Source organism: Macaca nemestrina, chromosome 18, assembly GCF_043159975.1.
Source record: "Macaca nemestrina isolate mMacNem1 chromosome 18, mMacNem.hap1, whole genome shotgun sequence".
Taxonomy (NCBI): Eukaryota; Metazoa; Chordata; class Mammalia; order Primates; family Cercopithecidae; genus Macaca; species Macaca nemestrina.
In genome coordinates, this window is record NC_092142.1 from 67,370,257 (window position 1) to 67,389,000 (window position 18,744).

The 18,744-nt window shown below is 48.5% G+C and overlaps 1 protein-coding gene and 1 non-coding gene across 13 annotated transcripts in view; one reads left to right on the forward strand and one right to left on the reverse strand.

Annotated features, from left to right (window-relative positions):
• The window catches only part of LOC105491380 (solute carrier family 7 member 6), a 39,962-nt gene extending 21,601 nt beyond the window's left edge, over positions 1-18,361 (forward strand). For all 12 annotated transcript variants that reach the window (XM_071084794.1, XM_011757738.3, XM_071084798.1 and 9 more), the window contains 8 exons: positions 5,668-5,793; positions 8,977-9,121; positions 9,845-9,968; positions 10,195-10,298; positions 14,063-14,159; positions 15,723-15,872; positions 15,986-16,169; positions 16,585-18,361. In XM_071084794.1, the coding sequence (XP_070940895.1) occupies positions 5,668-5,793; positions 8,977-9,121; positions 9,845-9,968; positions 10,195-10,298; positions 14,063-14,159; positions 15,723-15,872; positions 15,986-16,169; positions 16,585-16,679 (1,025 nt within the window). In that variant the 3' untranslated portion in view covers positions 16,680-18,361. The remainder of the gene's footprint in view (positions 1-5,667; positions 5,794-8,976; positions 9,122-9,844; positions 9,969-10,194; positions 10,299-14,062; positions 14,160-15,722; positions 15,873-15,985; positions 16,170-16,584) is intronic.
• On the reverse strand, positions 1,819-1,922 carry LOC112428310 (U6 spliceosomal RNA). The gene has a single exon (XR_003020347.1). It is a non-coding gene; the product is annotated as a U6 spliceosomal RNA (small nuclear RNA).
• Positions 18,362-18,744: the final 383 nt, after the last annotated feature.

The window sequence follows — 18,744 nt, forward strand, 5'->3', positions numbered from 1 at the left end:
CTCCCAAAGTGCTGGGATTACAGGCATGAGCCACTGCGCCGGGCAAGAATACTTTTAAAAAAGATACATACATTACATATTTATATACATCCCAGGAGGTAGCTACTGATTCTGGGATCCCCATTTGGAAGGGTTTACCTTCCCTAGAGTGTTGGAGAACATTTCACTCCTGAATGTCTTGTAGTTGTCCCCTCCCTACCCTGCCTTTCTTCCTTCCACATTTTTTCTTTTTTTAGACGGAGTCTCACTCTGTTGCCCAGGCTGGAGTCCAGTGGCGTGATCTTGGCTCACTGCAACCTCTGCCACCTGGGTTCAAGCGATTCTTCTGCCTTAGTCTGCCGATTAGCTGGGACTAATTAGCACACGCCACTATGTCCAGCTAATTATTGTGTATTTTTAGTAGAGACGGGGTTTCACCATACTGGCCAGGCTAGTCTCGAACTCTTGACCTTGTGATGTACCCGCCTTGGCCTCCCAAAGTGCTGGGATTACAGACATGAGCCACCGCGCCTGGCCTTTCTTCCACATTTTTAAAATTATTTTTTGTTTAGGGTTGCAATCCTTTGTCCTTGAATGCCCCTTTATAACACTCAGCCTGTCTGGGAGGAATTGGAAGGTTTCCCTCCGCTTTCTGTTGCCTGTGGGAAAAGAGAGTTGTGACTACTGTCAGCGTAGCTGGGAGTACAGCTTCAGATTGCCAGGCCATCTCCTCATCAGAAAGAGAGTATGAAAGGCACAGTTCTGCCAGAGGGTGCATATGTTATTCACTATTAACTTGGGTTTCAGACAACAGAAAACCTTTAGCAGCATGGCTCAAACATGTTGATGTTTGTTTCTCTCACATGTTAAAAGGAGGCAGTGTGGGTTGGATGACTTCAGTTCTTCAGGCAGTCAGGTTCATTCCTTCTGTCTTCCTGCTCTGCCATCCTCAGCCTGTGACTTCTAGCCGGTGGTCCAGGATGGTCCAGGATGGTTACTGAAGCTCTAGCTGTCATGTCTGCATTGTAACTGACAGGAAGGACAAAGACACTGCCTCCCTCATTTAAAGACACTTTCTGAGGTCTTATATGAAATGTTTGCGTACATCCCGGGAGAAAACCTGGTTGCACAGCCATGCCTACCTGCAGGAGAGGCTAGGACACGTCAGCTTTATTTTGGACAGACATGACTTCAGCTAAAATTTCTATTACGAAGGAAAAAGGGAAGAACAGATAGAGGAAGATAACTAGCCATCTGTGCCACAGAGACTTTGGAGATTTGTTTCTGCTTTGGCTTTCAGTCTGGATCTGCCATTTGAGTTCTCCTTTCTCAGCAATAAGCTCCTAGAGAGCCTTGAAGACCCTCATGTGGGTCCCACGCTCATTGGTGCAGGCCTGTCCAGCAAGGAAATGAGATCAGGAGCAGAGGGAAGGTTTTAATTGTGGTAGCTGAATCTTAGCATCTGGCTTTAAGGCCCAGCTGTTGACTTTGTTTGAACTCTGATAGTTTATGGTAAGGCTAGAGGGGCTGGGAGTTCTAGGAAGCAATAAAGGAGCAAGGATCAGATGGTGAAATTTTGTTTCTTAATTAGAAACAGGAGAACAGTCAAGGGACTTGGCTTCTGCTTGACAGACTGTTCTAGGAGCTCTCTGTTCTCTGGCAGGGCTGAGAATAGGGTGAGGCAAGCGAGATGCCTTGGGCCAGCGTTGAAGGGCGTTCTCACTCTCAGGTTCCTGCATGTGGTCCCCTGAGAATGAGTGCCTCCTTAAATTCTGTGCTCTAGGTGCCTCCTAGCTTCACACTGCCCTGGCTCTGCCTTCTGGTGCTACATTGTTGCTAATGAACAATTTTTATTTTTAAACAAATTCTTTTAAAATTTTTCAGGGGCCATGCTAATCTTTGCATCATTCCAATTTTAGTATATGTGCTGCTGAAGTGAGCACGAACTATTTTTATTTTTATCTAGAAAGAGGCGTATGTTCATGGTAAACCAGTCATAAGGGCACACAGTGGAAAAAGTCTCCCTCCCTCTCCACAGCTTTAGTCTTTCTCCCCAGAGAAGCCACTCTCACCAGGTGCTTTTGTATCCTTCCAGCTGGTCTACTGGAATGGACTCTGCAGGCATTTCCACAAACAGCTGCCTTCATTCATTAGTTTAGCACATAGTTGTTGAATTTCCACTGTGTGTAATATTTACCTGTGTGCAGAGAGACCAAACCTGTAGGACATTTACGGCAAGATAGAGGGAAGGAGAAGGATCAGAAGTGAGACCCACTGCCTGTTAGTGGGTCTGAGGAGTGCATCAGCTTCTCTTCCCCTTGGAGCTGCAAACAAGAAGCACAGTTAGCACTGCCAGGATACTGTCAGTCTCTTTCTCCATCTGTATTTCTACCTTTTTGTGTCTTTCTCCTTTTGTCCTCTTCTCTCTGTCTCTGCCTCCTTGTCTCTTATCTCTCACCCCTCTGTCTCTGTCTTCTGTGTGTTTTCTTGTCTTTCTTTTTTTGTTTTTTTTTTTTTTTTTAGAGACAAGTTCTCACTCTGTTGCCCTGGCTGGAGTGCAGTGACTATTCACAGATGCTATTACAGTGCACTATAGGCCCGGACTCCTGGGTTCAGCAGTTCTCCCACCTCAGCCTCCCACACAGTTGGGACTCCAGGTGTGCAACGCTGCCCCGACCCCGTCAGTCTTTTTGTCTAAGCTGCATGCCCTCCCACTTCTGCTTCTTTTTGTGGTCCTGCTTCCTTCCTCTACTTACTTATGGTTTCTGTCCCTTTGTTACTAAGGGCTTGTATGTGACTTTGACTTGCTGTAGCTCCTGACCCTTCTGTCCATTACTATTAGATTCAGTTTCTTGGTATTCCAATTCTGTGTTTCTGGGAGAGGCAATATAACAGAGTCAACTTGGGTCCAGTGTCTGGCTCCATCAGTCATGATAGGGAAGGGGGAGCAATTCCCAAGAAGGAGCTGGGCAGGTACTTCAAAACATGGCTACTGTACTGTACAGGGGCCTATGGATTACTGATGCCTATTAACTAGGTAATCCGTATGTTAGCTGATTGAGGCTTAACCCCATACCGATACCTTTGATCATCAGGGTAGGGGCCTGGGAAGAGCTGCCAGCAGCATGCATTTCTTTGGGCTTTTTCTCCCCTCCCATTTGACCACTGTCCCCCTACTTCCACATCATGATTGACTAGTAAGCACCTGTGTTACTTCCCAGTGTACTGAGTGAAAGCTCTTTGAAGCCATCGAGCCTGCCACCTGCCACCTGTGTTCATTTTCACAGGCTGGCCGTAGGTACTTCTCTCCATTTGAATGGAAGAATATCCAACTTTCTGACAATTTGCCTTGCCCCAGGGAATTGGAAGTTAGAGTGAAAATCTTACCACCTTGGTTCCAACCAGAGTTTATCAGTACCCCTCTTTGCTTGGTGATGAGCTTAAGAAAACAACAGTGGCTCATGCCTGTAATCCTAATACTTTGGGAGGCTGAGGCAGGAAGACTGCTTGAGCCCAGGAGTTCCAGACCAGCCTGGGGAACATAGCGAGAGCCCTGTCTCTAATTTTTTTTTTTTTTTTTGAGACGGAGTCTCGCTCTGTAGCCCAGGCTGGAGTGCAGTGGCCGGATCTCAGCTCACTGCAAGCTCCGCCTCCTGGGTTTACGCCATTCTCCTGCCTCAGCCTCCCGAGTAGCTGGGACTACAGGCGCTGCCACCTCGCCCGGCTATTTTTTGTATTTCTTAGTAGAGACGGGGTTTCACCTGTTAGCCAGGATGGTCTCGATCTCCTGACCTCGTGATCCGCCCATCTCGGCCTCCCAAAGTGCTGGGATTACAGGCTTGAGCCACCGCGCCCGGCCTAATTTTTGTTTTTTTAATTAGCTGGGTGTGGTTGTGTGCACCTGTGGTCCCAGCTAATAGGAGGCTGAGGGTCACTTGAGCCCTGGAGATCGAGACTGCAGTGAGCTGTGATTGTGCCCATTCCAGCCTGGGTGACAAAGCAAGACCCTGTCTCAAAAAAAAAAAAAAAAAAAAAAAAAAAAAAGGAGGAAGAAAGAAAATAAAGTGATATACTGCTGTTGCCTTCTGAGAATTTGTGATCTTGGGAGAAGCATGACCCAGTCACCTGAGGGAGAGATTTGAGACAGGTGTCTACGTGACGATAGCATAGACACTAAGCTGTGCTAAGAAGCAGGAATGCCATGTGGTTCAGGAGACAAAGAGCTCAGAGAGGGGCTGGCTGGTGTATTTAGAGAAGGTTTTACAGAGGAAGAGGAAGCGGGGGCTGAACTAGACCTTGAAAGTGGGAGTTGCTGTTAGCTATGGCAGGAAGAGGAGGGGAGGACGTTTCTTTTTATGTGTATGTCTGGTACGAATAAGAGAGAGAGTCTGGCTGAAGGAGAGAGTGCAAAGTGGGTAGGAGTAAGTGGAGTTGGCCTAGAGATGGGCCCAAAAGATTTTGTAATAAGATTTGAGGTGCACATAAAAGTTCTATTTTTGGATGCTAGAGGCAGTACTTACAGATGTCACTGCGTTCCTTCCTGCTGGATATTGCTCTTATGTCCTCCCTATGGATCAGAGCAGTCATTGTTTAGCAGGAGCAAAGTGCCAGGGCCCTGAGCACAGGGCCCAGATGTCACTGAGGTGTGTGAGGAGCTAGAACTTAAGCCTAGGGAGTACCCTAGTGGGTGCGCTTCTCCATGGACTTCATTGAGAATTGGGAGGTATGGGTAGGAATGAGGGTGGAAGTCATCAGTGGGCTTGGGAATGTGAACTTAGAAATGGTAGTTAGCTTCTCTCAGCCTCAGTTTCCTCATCCATAAAATGGGAATAGGAATATCTGTATTTTGGAGTCATGAGAATTGATGCAGAGGTGTATGTGAAATTTTCAGGCATATAACAGACTTTTTTTCTTTCTTTCTTTCTTTTTTTTTTTATTATTTTTTTTTGAGACAGGGTCTTACTCTGTCATCCAGGCTGGAGTGCACAGCTCACTGCAGCCTCAACCTCCTAGGCTCAGGCGACCCTCCCGCCTCAGCCTCCTGAGTAGCTGGGACTACAGGTGTGCACCACTACACCCAGCTAATTTTTGTATTTTTTGTAGTGACAGGGTTTCTCCATGTTGCCCAGGCTGGTCTCTAACTCCTGGGCTCACAGGATCCATCTACCTCAGTTTCCCAAAGTGCTGGGATTATAGGTGTGAGCCACTGCACCTGGCCTCATTTTTACACTTACATGCAAAACACTGTCTCTCTAATTTCTTAGGTAACCTGCCATCTGCATTCAAATTTACCTCACTTACTGATGTGTTTCTTTTGGCCATGAAGAGGTCTTATGTCTCCTGTGGTTTGCAACCTTGGGAGTCTGGGTGGGAAAGAGTGGGTGAAATCACCCATCCCTGGGCCTGGGGGGGATTCCCAGAAATGGTGCTGGCCATCAGGATGCATAACTATGTATTCGCGCATGCCTTCGTATCCTTGAGTGCCAGTAGTGATGGACGTGCCTGTGTGCTGTCAGCTGGGGCGGGTGCAGGGTGTCCCCTCGCTTGCCAGTTCACCTTGTTCTGACTGGTCTATTGGTCCCTCTGCCTTAGGCAGGAAGGGCAGAAAGTGGTGCTCTCTGTAAAGAGGGGTTGGGTCCCTGTGCCCTCAACTCAAGCCTACCAGTGACTTTGTGGTTTTCCTCCTAGGCCTGCTGACATTTGTGAACTGTGCCTATGTCAAGTGGGGCACACGTGTGCAGGACACGTTCACTTACGCCAAGGTCGTAGCGCTCATTGCCATCATTGTCATGGGCCTTGTTAAACTGTGCCAGGGTAAGTGGTGGGAAGGGGCGGTACCACCAAGAGTTCCTCTGGATTCCCTGAGGAGGACATGGGGACTCTGTTAGCTTCACTGCTCAGCTGTTTCTATGTACATGCTAGCATGTGTCAGTGAGTGCAAGAGATGGGAGTAGATTTCTTTCTGGGCTTTCTGGGCCAGGCTGGCTTGGCCAAGTGGACATGAGTCAGCCTCTCCCTCAGGGCTGGTTTCCTTTGGTGGAGGCTGGGAGCATTGCAGGAAGCCAGCCAAGGGCCTAGGAGCTACTGAAGCTTGGGTCATGATTGGGTCATAAAAGTGATCTGTGGGGATACAGTGGCTCCTATTTGTGGTCTGTGACTGCCAAGCTACAAGCAGGAAGACTGGGCCCTCCTTGAGACAGGTGGCAGGGGATATGGAGTTGAAAGTGGGGTATGGAAATGGGTGGTTATTTTGCAGCCTTTACTTTTCATCTGAACTTGTATTCAACAATCCCTCCCCAAGTCAGCTCTCAGAAAAATATTAAAATGTGAAATTGGCAGTGTCTTTCCTGCATGTTGGCTTTAGAAAGCTTTTCGTTCCTGGATCAGAGAGGACTGGCAGTGAGGGTAATAGGCCTACCAAGATCTCATGAGCCCTGGAGAGGTCTTGAGGTGTATTTAGCCACAGATATCTCAATCATCTCACAGCCTAGTTCTCTAGGTCATCAGTCCTAGTGATTGTACACAGCTCCCCGGCTGTTTACAATCACCTGGGGAGCTGAGACCCTAATCTCAAATCTATTGGATCACATTCTGGTTGGTTTGGAGTCTAAGAAGCTGTGCATTTAAGAATTGCCCTTTGGCCGGGCGCGGTGGCTCAAGCCTGTAATCCCAGCACTTTGGGAGGCCGAGACGGGCGGATCACGAGGTCGGGAGATCGAGACCATCCTGGTTAATACGGTGAAACCCCATCTCTACTAAAAAAATACAAAAAACTAGCTGGGCGAGGTGGCGGGCGCCTGTAGTCCCAGCTACTCGGGAGGCTGAGGCAGGAGAATGGCGTGAACCCGGGAGGCGGAGCTTGCAGTGAGCTGAGATCTGGCCACTGCACTCCAGCCTGGGTGACAGAGCGAGACTCCGTCTCAAAAAAAAAAAAAAAAAAAAAAAAAAAAAAGAATTGCCCTTGGCCGGGCGCGGTGGCTCACGCCTGTAATCCCAGCACTTTGGGAGGCTAAGGCGGGTGAATCAGCGGGTGAGGAGTTGCCCTTGGCCTGGCCAACATGGAGAAACCCCATCCCTACTAAAAATAAAAACATTAGCCGGGCGTGGTGGTGCGCGCCTGTAATCCCAGCTAGTTAGGGAGGCTGAGGGAGGAGAATGGCTTGAAACCAGGAGGTGGAAGTTGCAGTAAGCCAAGATTGTGCCACTGTCCTCCAGCCTGGGTGACAGAGCAAGACTCAGTCTCGGCCGGGCGCGGTGGCTCAAGCCTGTAATCCCAGCACTTTGGGAGGCCGAGGCGGGCGGATCACAAGGTCAGGAGATCGAGACCACAGTGAAACCCCGTCTCTACTAAAAATACAAAAAATTAGCCGGGCGCGGTGGCGGGCGCCTGTAGTCCCAGCTACTCAGGAGGCTGAGGCAGGAGAATGGCGGGAACCCGGGAGGCGGCGATTGCAGTGAGCCGAGATCGCGCCACTGCACTCCAGCCTGGGCAACAGCGTGAGACTCCGTCTCAAAAAAAAAAAAAAAAAAAAAAAAAAAAAAAAAAAGACTCAGTCTCAAAAAAAAAAAAAAAAAAAGAATTGCCCTTGTTGGGCTGGCTGCGGTGGCTCACGCCTGTAATCTCAGCACTCTGGGAGGCCGGGAGGCTGAGGCAGGTGGATCACCTGAGGTCAGGAGTTCGAGACCAGCCTCGCCAACATGGAGAAACCCTGTCTCTACTAAAAATACAAAAAATTAGCTGGGCGTGGTGGCAGATGCCTGTAATCCCAGATACTTGGGAAGCTGAGGCAGGAGAATCATTTGAACCCCGGGAGGCGGAGGTTGCAGTGAGCCGAGATCTTGCCATTGCACTCCAGCCTGGGCAACAAGAGCAAAACTCCATCTCAAAAAAAAAAGAAAAAGAAAAACAGAATTGCCTTTGTTGATTCTCGGGCTGCTGGTCTAGCCTGTGTACTTTTATTAAGTTAGTAGAGCTAGCCACGTGGATGTTCCTGGAGGCTCGGGAGCATCCTGGGGTCAAATTGCATTTTGAGTAATCCTCCCCTGAAGATCTGTTCCTTAGGGAACCACTGCTGTGTATGAGGATGGACACCCCTGAGGACAGGGGTTTCTATTTTCTCTTCTCTTGCTGCATAACCAGCTCATTTTACCACATGAGAGCTGGGTCTAGGCTTTCTTCAGGGTATGACAATGGGGTTCCTTAGAAGTCTGGGTCTTGTTAAAAACCCCAGTGTGTCCAGAGGGTCTCTGTCCTGGGTAGCTGGGTGCTGTCCCCTGGGCTTTTGTGTCTGCAGTCTCTGAGACCTCTGAGGAGAATGACAGGCGTCTGGGCCTGGGCCACTTCTCCCCAAAGGGTAGGGGTGGCCCAGGCCTAGTGAAAGATAAGGTCTCAGTTCCTCTATAGCATGTGATCTCCCCCATGCAACCATAGCCACCGCAAGTAGAGCAGCAGAGAGTCCTTCCCATGAGGCTGATAAACCCATTTGACCAAATTCTGCAGTAGTCTGGCCCAGGAGAGGTAGTTCACAGGAAGGTCTAATTTTCGATAAAAAATGACTTCTTCCTGTGAAACGGGGTTCTTGACATAAATAGGTAGAAGAGCTGGGGCTTGCTGTGAGATCACTTGCAGGAAATGGAAATTCTTTAGGGTTTTGGAAGAAGTATTGTCACATCAGAGGGCAGCCAGGAATGTCTTTGGTTTTTTATTGTCTAGTTTTATTAGAGGAATGGAGCTTTCCTGAGGAAGTGGGTGGTGTGGTAAAGTGTAGGGAGCTAGTGGTTGCTGATCTTTTGGTGTTAAATTATGTTTTTTTTTTTTTTTCTTTCCCCTACCTTCTTGTTTCTTCTTTCTTGTTCCTCCCCATTCCTCCTTTTTTTCATCTTCCCTTCCTCTTCCCTATTCTCCTTTCGTATCTTTCTCTTACACCTCCCATCTCCTCCTTTCTTCTTTGGCCTGTTCCTTCTCTCTGAACCCCTCACCTGCCTTTGCCCCCACAGGACACTCTGAGCACTTTCAGGACGCCTTTGAGGGTTCCTCCTGGGACATGGGAAACCTTTCTCTTGCCCTCTACTCTGCCCTCTTCTCTTACTCAGGTTGGGACACCCTTAATTTTGTAACAGAAGAAATCAAAAACCCAGAAAGGTAAAGGCGGGATCACACTCTCACTCCCCAGCTTGGCTGGAACTCCTGCTGATAGTGGGCGTGGCTGCCCTCATCCTTCTCCTCCTCCCTCCGACTCTCCTCCCCTCTTCTCCCTACTCCCCCTTCTCCAGCTAGGAGGGGCTGAGGGCTAGAATGGGAGTGAGTGAAGGTGGGAAAGCCTTCGGCTCCCTGTCCTTATGTTCACACTGGAGGATACATAGGGTCCTTCCTAGAGGAGAGGCCCTTCAGTGGGGAGCAGCAGGCCGAGCTGGGGCTAAGGAATTAGGACCTTGAACCTTCAGTGGGGAGCAGCAGGCCCAGCTGGGGCAAAGGAATTAGACCTTGCACTGTAGTGCTGACACTACAGCCCACAGAACCAAAACTTATTCTGGCCAGCTGGGTCCCCAGCCTGGCATCTAGTCCCCAAGACACTGTTCCTTGCACTGTTCCTCTGAGATCATAGATGCAGGACGATTATGAAACCCAGTGGGACCCACTGGCCCTACTGTGACAAAGATCAAATATTGATCATGAGCTATCTTCACAGAGAAAGCTCTCTTTTTCAGTAGAAAGAGCCCAGGGTCAAGGGGAAGGTGACCCTACCTCAAAGACTCAGAGGCCAGTGAACTGTGAAATGTTAGGAAAATCCTAGTGGAGACTTGATAAACTTTGTTCCCAAGGAGAAGTTGGTTCTAGGTAGTCCTTTCTCACTTGTCCTGACAGAAATTTGCCCTTGGCCATTGGGATTTCTATGCCAATTGTGACGCTCATCTACATCCTGACAAATGTGGCCTATTACACAGTGCTGAACATTTCAGATGTCCTTAGCAGTGATGCTGTGGCTGTGGTGAGTCTCTTGGGATCCCCATTTGTTCATCATCTCATGATGCTGGGCCACCCTGCACAGTTCAGTCTCTCTTACTGCACTCTCCTCAGCTCTGCAGGATGAGGTCATGAGTCTAGGCCAGAGGGTGGGCTGCTGAGCAGTGACTGCATTTGTTCCGAGATCGTAGATGCAGGAGGATTATGAAACCCTGTCCTGTTTAAGTGCCTCTTCTGTGCCCTGCCCCCAGACATTTGCTGACCAGACGTTTGGCATGTTCAGCTGGACCATCCCCATTGCTGTTGCCCTGTCCTGCTTTGGGGGCCTCAATGCATCCATCTTTGCTTCATCAAGGTACTGTGTCTCTGTGTCACTGATAGTAGACCACAATATTTCATTCTCTGGGGCTTTGGGGTAAGAGTTCTTTTTTCCCTTCTTCTCATGGGCATACGGGGTGTGTGTGTGTGTGTGTGTGTGTGTGTGTGTGTTTGTGTGTGTGTGTTTGTGTGTGTTTGATATGTGGGCATGTACTTGCCTTTGTGCAAGTAGCACATCTGTGTGCTGGTAGCTCATGTTTCCATCTGAGATGAGGACAGATTGTGTGCTGATAGCTCATGTTATGTGCTGATAGCTCATGTTTATGTGCTGGTAGCTCATATTTTGTGTGCTGGTAGCTCATGTTTATGTGCTGGTAGCTCATGTTTTATGTGCTGGTAGCTCATGTTTATGTACTGGTAGCTCATGTTTCCATCTGAGATGAGGACAGATTGATGAAAGGTATAGGGGAGAAAGGCAACAGCTTGGAGTGGTGACTCAGGCAGGGACCAGATTCTAGGCTCCTTGTGGGTTATGCTGTAGCCCCGGGATTTATTTCTTCAGTAAATCATAATACCACTTGCTGTGTACCAGGTATTGGTGCTGTGTACAGAAAGACTTTTCCCCTCACTTCCCAGAAAATGCCGAGGCCATCAGGTCTCCTGATCTCCTGTCTGTGCAGACATCAGTAAGCGCGCTGGTCCTTCCTGTTGTTGCAGAGGAAGGAGCAGGTGTGCCTTTCCTGGCAGACCCTACCTGGGCTCAGGGTTCCAGCGCTTCCCCTCTTCAGCAGTTTGCTTCATCAGTTGGCCCTTCTCTTTGGTGGGTGCTCACTTGGAGACCAGCTCTCCATGAGCTTCTCTCCTCTCCACTTAGGTGAGTCACAAAATAGCATTTCACATCTGCCCTCTTCCCACTTACTGGATGTACTTCTTTTTGTTTTTAAATTAATTTTTTTTTGAGAGATTGGGGTCTCACTATGTTGCCCAGGCTGGTCTCAAACTCCTGGTCTCAAGTGATCTTCCCACCTTAGCCTCCTGAGTAGCTGGGATTAAAGGCGTGCGCCACCATGCCTGGCCCTGGATGCACTTGTGAGACAGCAGTCTGTGCTTCAACTTTCATTCATTTTCCTACCTGTTACAGTTTGGCTTCTACTACCTGAAAACTATTCTTATTAAGGCTATCTCTTTCTTAGCCTGTCTGTAGTCCTCATCCTATTGGACCTCTGAAGCAAGTGATGCTGACCACTTGCCAATTTTGAAACGATCTCCATGGCTTCTATGACATAAAATACCTGAGAAGAAAGTATCCTGATTTCTCTTCCACTCACCCTATAACTGGTGTTGTCCCCAGGGCCGGGGGTATAATAGTCATCCAATAAATATTTGCCACATGAACACAGAGAAGGATGAAAAATAAAAGAGTTTTGTCCTGTTCATTCTTTTTACTGGTTTTCACACACCAGTCCATGTATTGTGCCTCCCTGGGGCAGCCGAAGAATTAGAGAAGTCAAGGCCTTATAAAAGAACATAGTGTCCAGCTGGGCACAGGGCTCACGCCTGTAATCCCAGCACTTTGGGAGGCTGAGGTGGGAAGATCACCTGAGGTCAGGAGTTCGAGACCAGCCTGACCAATATGGTGAAACCCTGTCTCTACTAAAAATACAAAAAAAAATTAGCTGGGCATGGTGGCATGTGCTTGTAGTCCCAGCCACTCGGGAGGCTGAGGCAGGAGAATTGCTTGAACCCAGGAGGCGGAGGTTGCAGTGAGCTGAGATTGTACCATTGCACTCCAGCCTGGGCGACAGAGCGAGACTCTGACTCAAAAAAAAAAGAGGCCGGGCACGGTGGCTCAAGCCTGTAATCCCAGCACTTTGGGAGGCCGAGACGGGCGGATCACGAGGTCAGGAGATCGAGACCATCCTGGCTAACACAATGAAACCCCGTCTCCACTAAAAATACAAAAAAATTAGCCGGGCGTGGTGGCGGCGCCTGTAGTCCCAGCTACTCGGGAGGCTGAGGCAGGAGAATGGTGGGAACCCGGGAGGCGGAGCTTGCAGTGAGCCGAGATCGCGCCACTGCACTCCAGCCTGGGCGACAGAGCGAGACTCCGCCTCAAAAAAAAAAAAAAAAAAAAAAAAAAAAAAAAAAAAAGAAAAGTAGTGTCATCTTCCCTTTGCTCAGCCTCGTTTTGATAGATGGACTTCTTGTCTAGCCTTTCCCTGACACCCTAGCCTCCCCTCCTCTAGTTTGCCCTCCAGACTGGTGTCAAATCCTGTCAGGCCCTTACCTCAAAGCCACAGCTGACTCTGTGTTTGTTCAGACTCCACAGTGTGGCCTTGCATGCAGATTCTTCCCAGCACCCTCTTCTCACACAGCTTGTCCTGAGGCTCTAGGCATTCTACATCAACCTCCAAAAAGGCCACGCTCTTTCATGCCTCCACACATTTTGCCTTTGCACATGCTTGTTTTCTCCACCTACCAACTTGCTTCTGGAAACTCTTCTTTGCATCTCTTCTCTTGCAAAGCGTTTTGGCACAAGCCTCTAGCCTAGCGAGTGAGTGTCGTGTACTCCAAGGTGATGCTGACCATGCTGAGGGGCAGTTCATTTCTGTGCCAGTCTTTTTTTGTTTGTTTTTGAGACAGAGTTTAGCTCTTGTTGCCCAGGCTGGAGTCCAATGGTGTAATCTCGGCTCACTGCAACCTCCGCCTCCCGGATTAAAGTGATTCTCGCCTCAGCCTCCTGAGTAGCTGGGATTACAGGCATGTGCTACCACACCTAGCTAATTTTTTTTTTTTTTTTTTTGAGACAGAGTTTCGCTCTTGTTGCCCAGGCTGGAGCACAACGGTGCGATCTCGGCTCACTGCAACCTCTGCCTCCTGAGTTCAAGCAATTCTCCTGCCTCAGCCTCCTGAGTAGCTGGGATTACAGGCGTGTACCACCACGCCCGGCTAATTTTTTATATTTTTAGTAGAGACGGGGTTTCACCATGGCCAGACTGGTCTTGAACTTCTGACCTCAGGTGATCTGCCCACCTCGGCCTCTCAGAGTGCTGGGATTATAGGCATGAGCCACCGCGCCTGGCCTCTCCTGGCTAATTTTGTATTTTTAGTAGAGATGGGGTTTCTCCATGTTGGTCAGGCTGGTCTCAAACTCCCGACCTCAGGTGATCTGCCTGCCTCAGCCTCTGAGTGCTGGGATTACAGGTGTAAGCCCCCATGCCCGGCCACTGTGCCAGTCTTTTTCCCAGTTGGTGGAGCTCTTTAGGTGTAGAAAGGCAGCCTGGGTTTTCTCTTTGACCCTCAGTCTTGCCTTGGCGTATCATACATCAGCTCAGGGAAAATATATGTAAGGCATGAACAGAAATCTGGCTGCCCTTCAAAAGCCATTATGTTAGCTATGAATCTGTGGCATGGATTGGGTGAGTCTGTTAGTGGGTGACAGCAGGGTGAGGCATCTATTGGATGTTGGTGAGGTATCTGTGGCTGAGAGAAGAGGGGGTGTCTGGGTGATGGTGGGTTTCATAGCTGAGGGCCTTGGGCGGTTGGTCAGTGGACAATGGTGGATGGGGCATCTGGGTAGTGGTGAGGTGCCCGGGGATGAAGAGGGAGGCAAAGTCTGTAAGGAAGCAGGGAGCGGGGAGGTGGGACTGGTGATGCACCAAGGACCTGGGATGCTCCTGGGAGGCTGCGTCCTGCTTTCCTGGGGGGCTCTGAGCTGAGTTTGTCTGAGTGAGGAGTGTGGTTGTATCGCTGAGTAAAAGGAGTAAAAGGATCCCGCTGACACATTTCTCATCCTTCTAGGTTGTTCTTCGTGGGCTCCCGGGAGGGCCATCTCCCAGACCTTCTGTCCATGATCCACATTGAGCGTTTTACACCTATCCCTGCTTTATTGTTCAATGTAAGTTTTGCCGGGACCACGGGGCTTGGGCGGATCTGTGCATTGCTCCTTCTGATTTGTGCTAAGTTGTTAAATAAGAGGGACCCTGAGAAAGGTCTTGCTCTAAGATTTGAAAAACAGGTCATTTTTTGTTGTCATTTAGTTCTTTTATAGTTTTACTAAGTTTAAATTTTGGATTAATCTGGAATTTATATTATAGCATAGTATTGAGAAAGGTGGGGATTCACTTAATTTTTTCTCAAATGGCAGCCAGCTACACCAATATTGTTTACTGAACAATCCATTTTTCCACAGTTTTCAAACTTCTATCATAGAGAAGTAATAATAGCTAATTTTTTAGGGTCCTTAATATGTGCCAGTTATTACTGTCTGCCCCTTAAATGTGCCATCTCAACTCATCCTCCCCATCAGTGCCAAGCCTCCTTAGTTTAGCTTCATACTGACTATCTGAAAACTAAAGAGGGACCAAGCGTACTTCTTTAGTCCCCCACCCTTAGAATTTTCCTAGCAATTCTCACATTCGTTTATTTGTCTTGATGAACTTTTCTATCAATTCATCAAAATAATAGAAAAATCCTCTTGATATTTTGACAGGGTCAGCATTGAATTTATAAATTTAGGAAGTTATCTGACTACAGGCACATACCACTAAGCCTGGTTAATTTATTTTTTGTAGAGATGAGGTCTCACTATTTGCCCAGGCTGGTCTTGAGCTCCTGGGCTCCAGTGAGCTGCCACTTCGGTCTCCCAAAGTGCTGGGATTATAGGCACGAGCCACCATGCCCAGCCTTCTCTTCTTAATACAGGGTTCTCCCTTATCTCCATAGAATGAGCTATTTTGTTTTAAATCCTTTGTTGATAATTTGTAATGAAAAGATTATTGAAATTTAAACACATTTGACCTTGTCCCAGGACTCTAGGCCCTGATCCTTGTCTTCTAGGATTCTTTTGTTCCAGATGCTAATGCTGTTATATGTCTGGATGGATCCATTTTGCTAGTTTCCAGGTCCAACACCTGACTTCAGAGGCCTGAAATGCTACCAGTTCTTCCTGTGGCTCAAAATTTGTCCATGGGGAGAGAGTTACATTCCATTATTTATTGACATTATTTAGTCCAGATAGGTAGGGATCCATTTTGCTAGTTAGCATTTCTCAGGCCCCAGGACAGTGAGATGGTTCTGAAGGCGTTTCCCCCATTTGTATGCCAGGTAGTTGGGACCCAGGTCTGAGCCTTCTCTAGGACACTGTGTAATCCATGTTAAGGTTGGTGCACTGAAGTGAGGAAGGCCTCAGCGTCTGCCTTTTTCTAAAGTGCTTGCAACAAGGGGAAGGCACTGCGTGCAGGAATGGCTGCAACAGAAGAGGGAAAGCTGCTACCCTGAGGGTTAATGTACCTCAGGGTACATCAAGGATGGACCTATCTGATGCCAAGGGGTCAATGAAAAGAGCTGGAGGTAATCTGGTGAAGTGGCATCAGATCTAGTACTGACTGCTGGGTGGGGGAGTCTCCTGGGGGTACAGGTGGTGACGATGCTCACCTGTCTCCCCACTGCTTTCCCACAGTGCACCATGACGCTCATCTACCTCATCGTGGAGGACGTTTTCCAGCTCATCAACTACTTCAGCTTCAGCTACTGGTTCTTCGTGGGCCTGTCTGTTGTTGGACAGCTCTACCTCCGCTGGAAGGAGCCCGAAAGGCCCCGGCCTCTCAAGGTCAGCAGCTCTGGGCAGACTAGGAGGGGTGGGCCATCTCCCTCAGGTGGCTTTTTGCCCATGAGCTGTTTCCTCTCCCCACGTTACTTAGTATCTCACCCCTTCTATTTCAGCTGAGCGTGTTTTTCCCCATCGTGTTCTGCATATGCTCCGTGTTTCTGGTGATAGTGCCCCTCTTCACTGACACCATTAATTCCCTCATTGGCATCGCGATTGCCCTTTCTGGAGTCCCTTTCTACTTCATGGGTGTTTACCTGCCGGAGTCGCAGAGGCCACTGTTTATTCGGAATGTCCTGGGTGAGCTTCTCTGCGCCCCATTACTCACTGGCGGCTGTGTGTGCATGCGCATGCAGAGGTGGGGGGGTGGCTAATAGCTTCCCCATACTCAGAATTTGCTTAGACCCAGCTGTCGACGACTTCCCTTTTGATTTTGACATGATCACTTTAGTTCTAATTTTCGTGTCCTATTTTGGGGCTAAAACATTACCTTCTGACAACACAAATCACCTGGGAAGAAGTCATGCATCAGACTCTGGCTGGGAATGGGGCAGAGGATGATGAGGCTTGTTGGGAGACAGGGGCAAAGCCCGATATAGAGTACTCAAGGGGCAGGTGGGGAGGGAGCCATAGATGTTACCAGTCAGCCTTGTGTTCAGGTTAGGGCTGTAGCTAGATACTTACTAAATCCTGTGCTTGCTCTATTTTCATTCAGCTGCTATCACCAGAGGCATCCAGCACCTTTGCTTTTGTGTCCTGACTGAGCTTGATGTAACCGAAGAGAAAAAGGATGAGATGAAAACTGACTAGAGGTCAGAGGTGGCTTTCCTAGGCCTGGAAGGCTGGCCACACAGCGAAATCCTGGTAACAAGACTCTATGGGCCCAACTCTCCTGAATTAAAGGAGCCTTTTGACCCACATCATATAACGGGGCTCAGGGCCAGTGCTCACTCTTCTTGGTAAGCTATAGGAGACTCAGGATCTGGGCCAACCTCAAGGTGGAGGCTTCAGAGGGTGGGGGGAAGATTGGGGAACAGGGGCATGGTCATTTAGTTTTACTCCTGATAGGTAGAGGCAGCTCTTACAGATATTTACTTGGCAAGGTGCAGTGGGGAAGAGAGAATACTAGGTTGATAGGGCTGGTGACTTCTGAATTTGGTATTTGAGATTTGAACTAGGAGTCCCTATAGAGGGGCTGCTCTATGGGAAGTTTTCCTCTGACCAGGTCCAACACCTGACTTTAAAGGCCTGAAATGCTACCGTTTCTTCCTCTAGCTCAAAATTCTTCCCTGGGGAGAGAGTTATAGTTCCTTATTTATTGATATTTAGTCCAGAACACCAGTTCTAACGAAGCATGAGTGTCTCTTCATCTACAGGATGCAATAGGCTGATTGTATTTAAAATTCAGAGTACCCAAAACTGAGTCCCTCTGGGCTCAGGAATGTCTGTGGTATCGGGTCAGACTCTGACCACAGATTTTATGCTGTTTAGCACAATCTTCTATTGAGTCTTACCTGCAACAATGAACCTTACAGATTTTTTTACTCACGTACCTGTTACACTTTAGCATATAGATAGATCATGTTATAAGCACTTGGCTCAGGACAGATGAACAAATTCATAAGTCAGAAGTCTGTTAATATGGCTGTTTTGAAGGATAATCCTTTATTTTACTTGAGACCTTGCATCTTTGTTCTAGCTGACAGTAAATCTCTGGGTTTCTGTTATGAACTCTTAAGAGGACTGAAACTTCTGAAATTCAGGTGGATCACCTGAATTCTCTCAGCTGTCAGTGGCTTGGAGAACATCTCAAGGGCCCAAGTCATCAAATAACCTCTCCGTAAGGGAAGGGTGAGGGACTGCTGCGCAGACCCAAGCAAACCCACCCTGGTGCTAGAAGAGGTCATTTCACTTTTTCTGAAAACCTCACATCAGACTGCATCCCCTTCTGTCCCTGGCACCAGGCTTTGTTTACACTTGGAGCCGCCTTGGTGTGGGTCACCAGGACAGTGTACTCCTCTCCTGCCAGCCTCCCCTTCCCCGAGGTGTGGTGGCTGCAGTCTCAGGAAGAGCTTGGTACTTGTGGGGACTTCCGTTTTCTCCCTGTGGAGATCAGTGACGACTGGGAGGAAAGCTGCTTCAACCTGAGTTGGGCTCTTCAGCAGGCTGCACAAGTGGAAGCAACTAATTCTGGTGCTCAGGCTGGGTTCTCCACCCAAGTTAGGCCTGCTCTGGCCTAATGGATCTTACTGTATGAGCAGGACGGCTGCACTGGATTGTACAACTGTTTTGTGATGCCCCCGGACACTGTCATCCTGGGCCCAGAAAAACCTGCTAGCTTGACATACCCCATGGGCTTCTTATTCTTAGGTTTTGGAATTGGTGAACAGTGAGGCAGTCTCCCTTTCTGACCATTCTTCACCCACTCACAGATAAGGGAATAACCTTGGCTATATATTTGCTCAATAAAGATTGAAGAAAGCATGGTCACAGTTGCCTTGGGTTCAGAGCATAATGCATATGTGAAGCATGGGGTGACATTCTTACTGTCATGGGTTTGGGATTTGTACGGCAAATTCCTGCCCCAAGACAGGGTGTCTTGTGCAAAGGCTGACTTGCCTGAACTCTAAGAACATGACTTTTGTCTGAGCCAAGCTGGCACCCATCCCAGGGCTCCTCTGGAGCTAATCCTTTAAGCAAAATGTGCTTGCCTTTTAAAGATCTTTGAAAGATCCCTGACCCCAGCTTTAGCTTTCTCCACCAGATAACCAGCTAACAGGAATTTACTGCCTCCTGCCCCCGCCCCCAGTGGCTTCTAGGGAAAGCAAGGACCTCACATGCCAGGTGCCCTAGTACTTGCTCAGTGAGCCGTGTC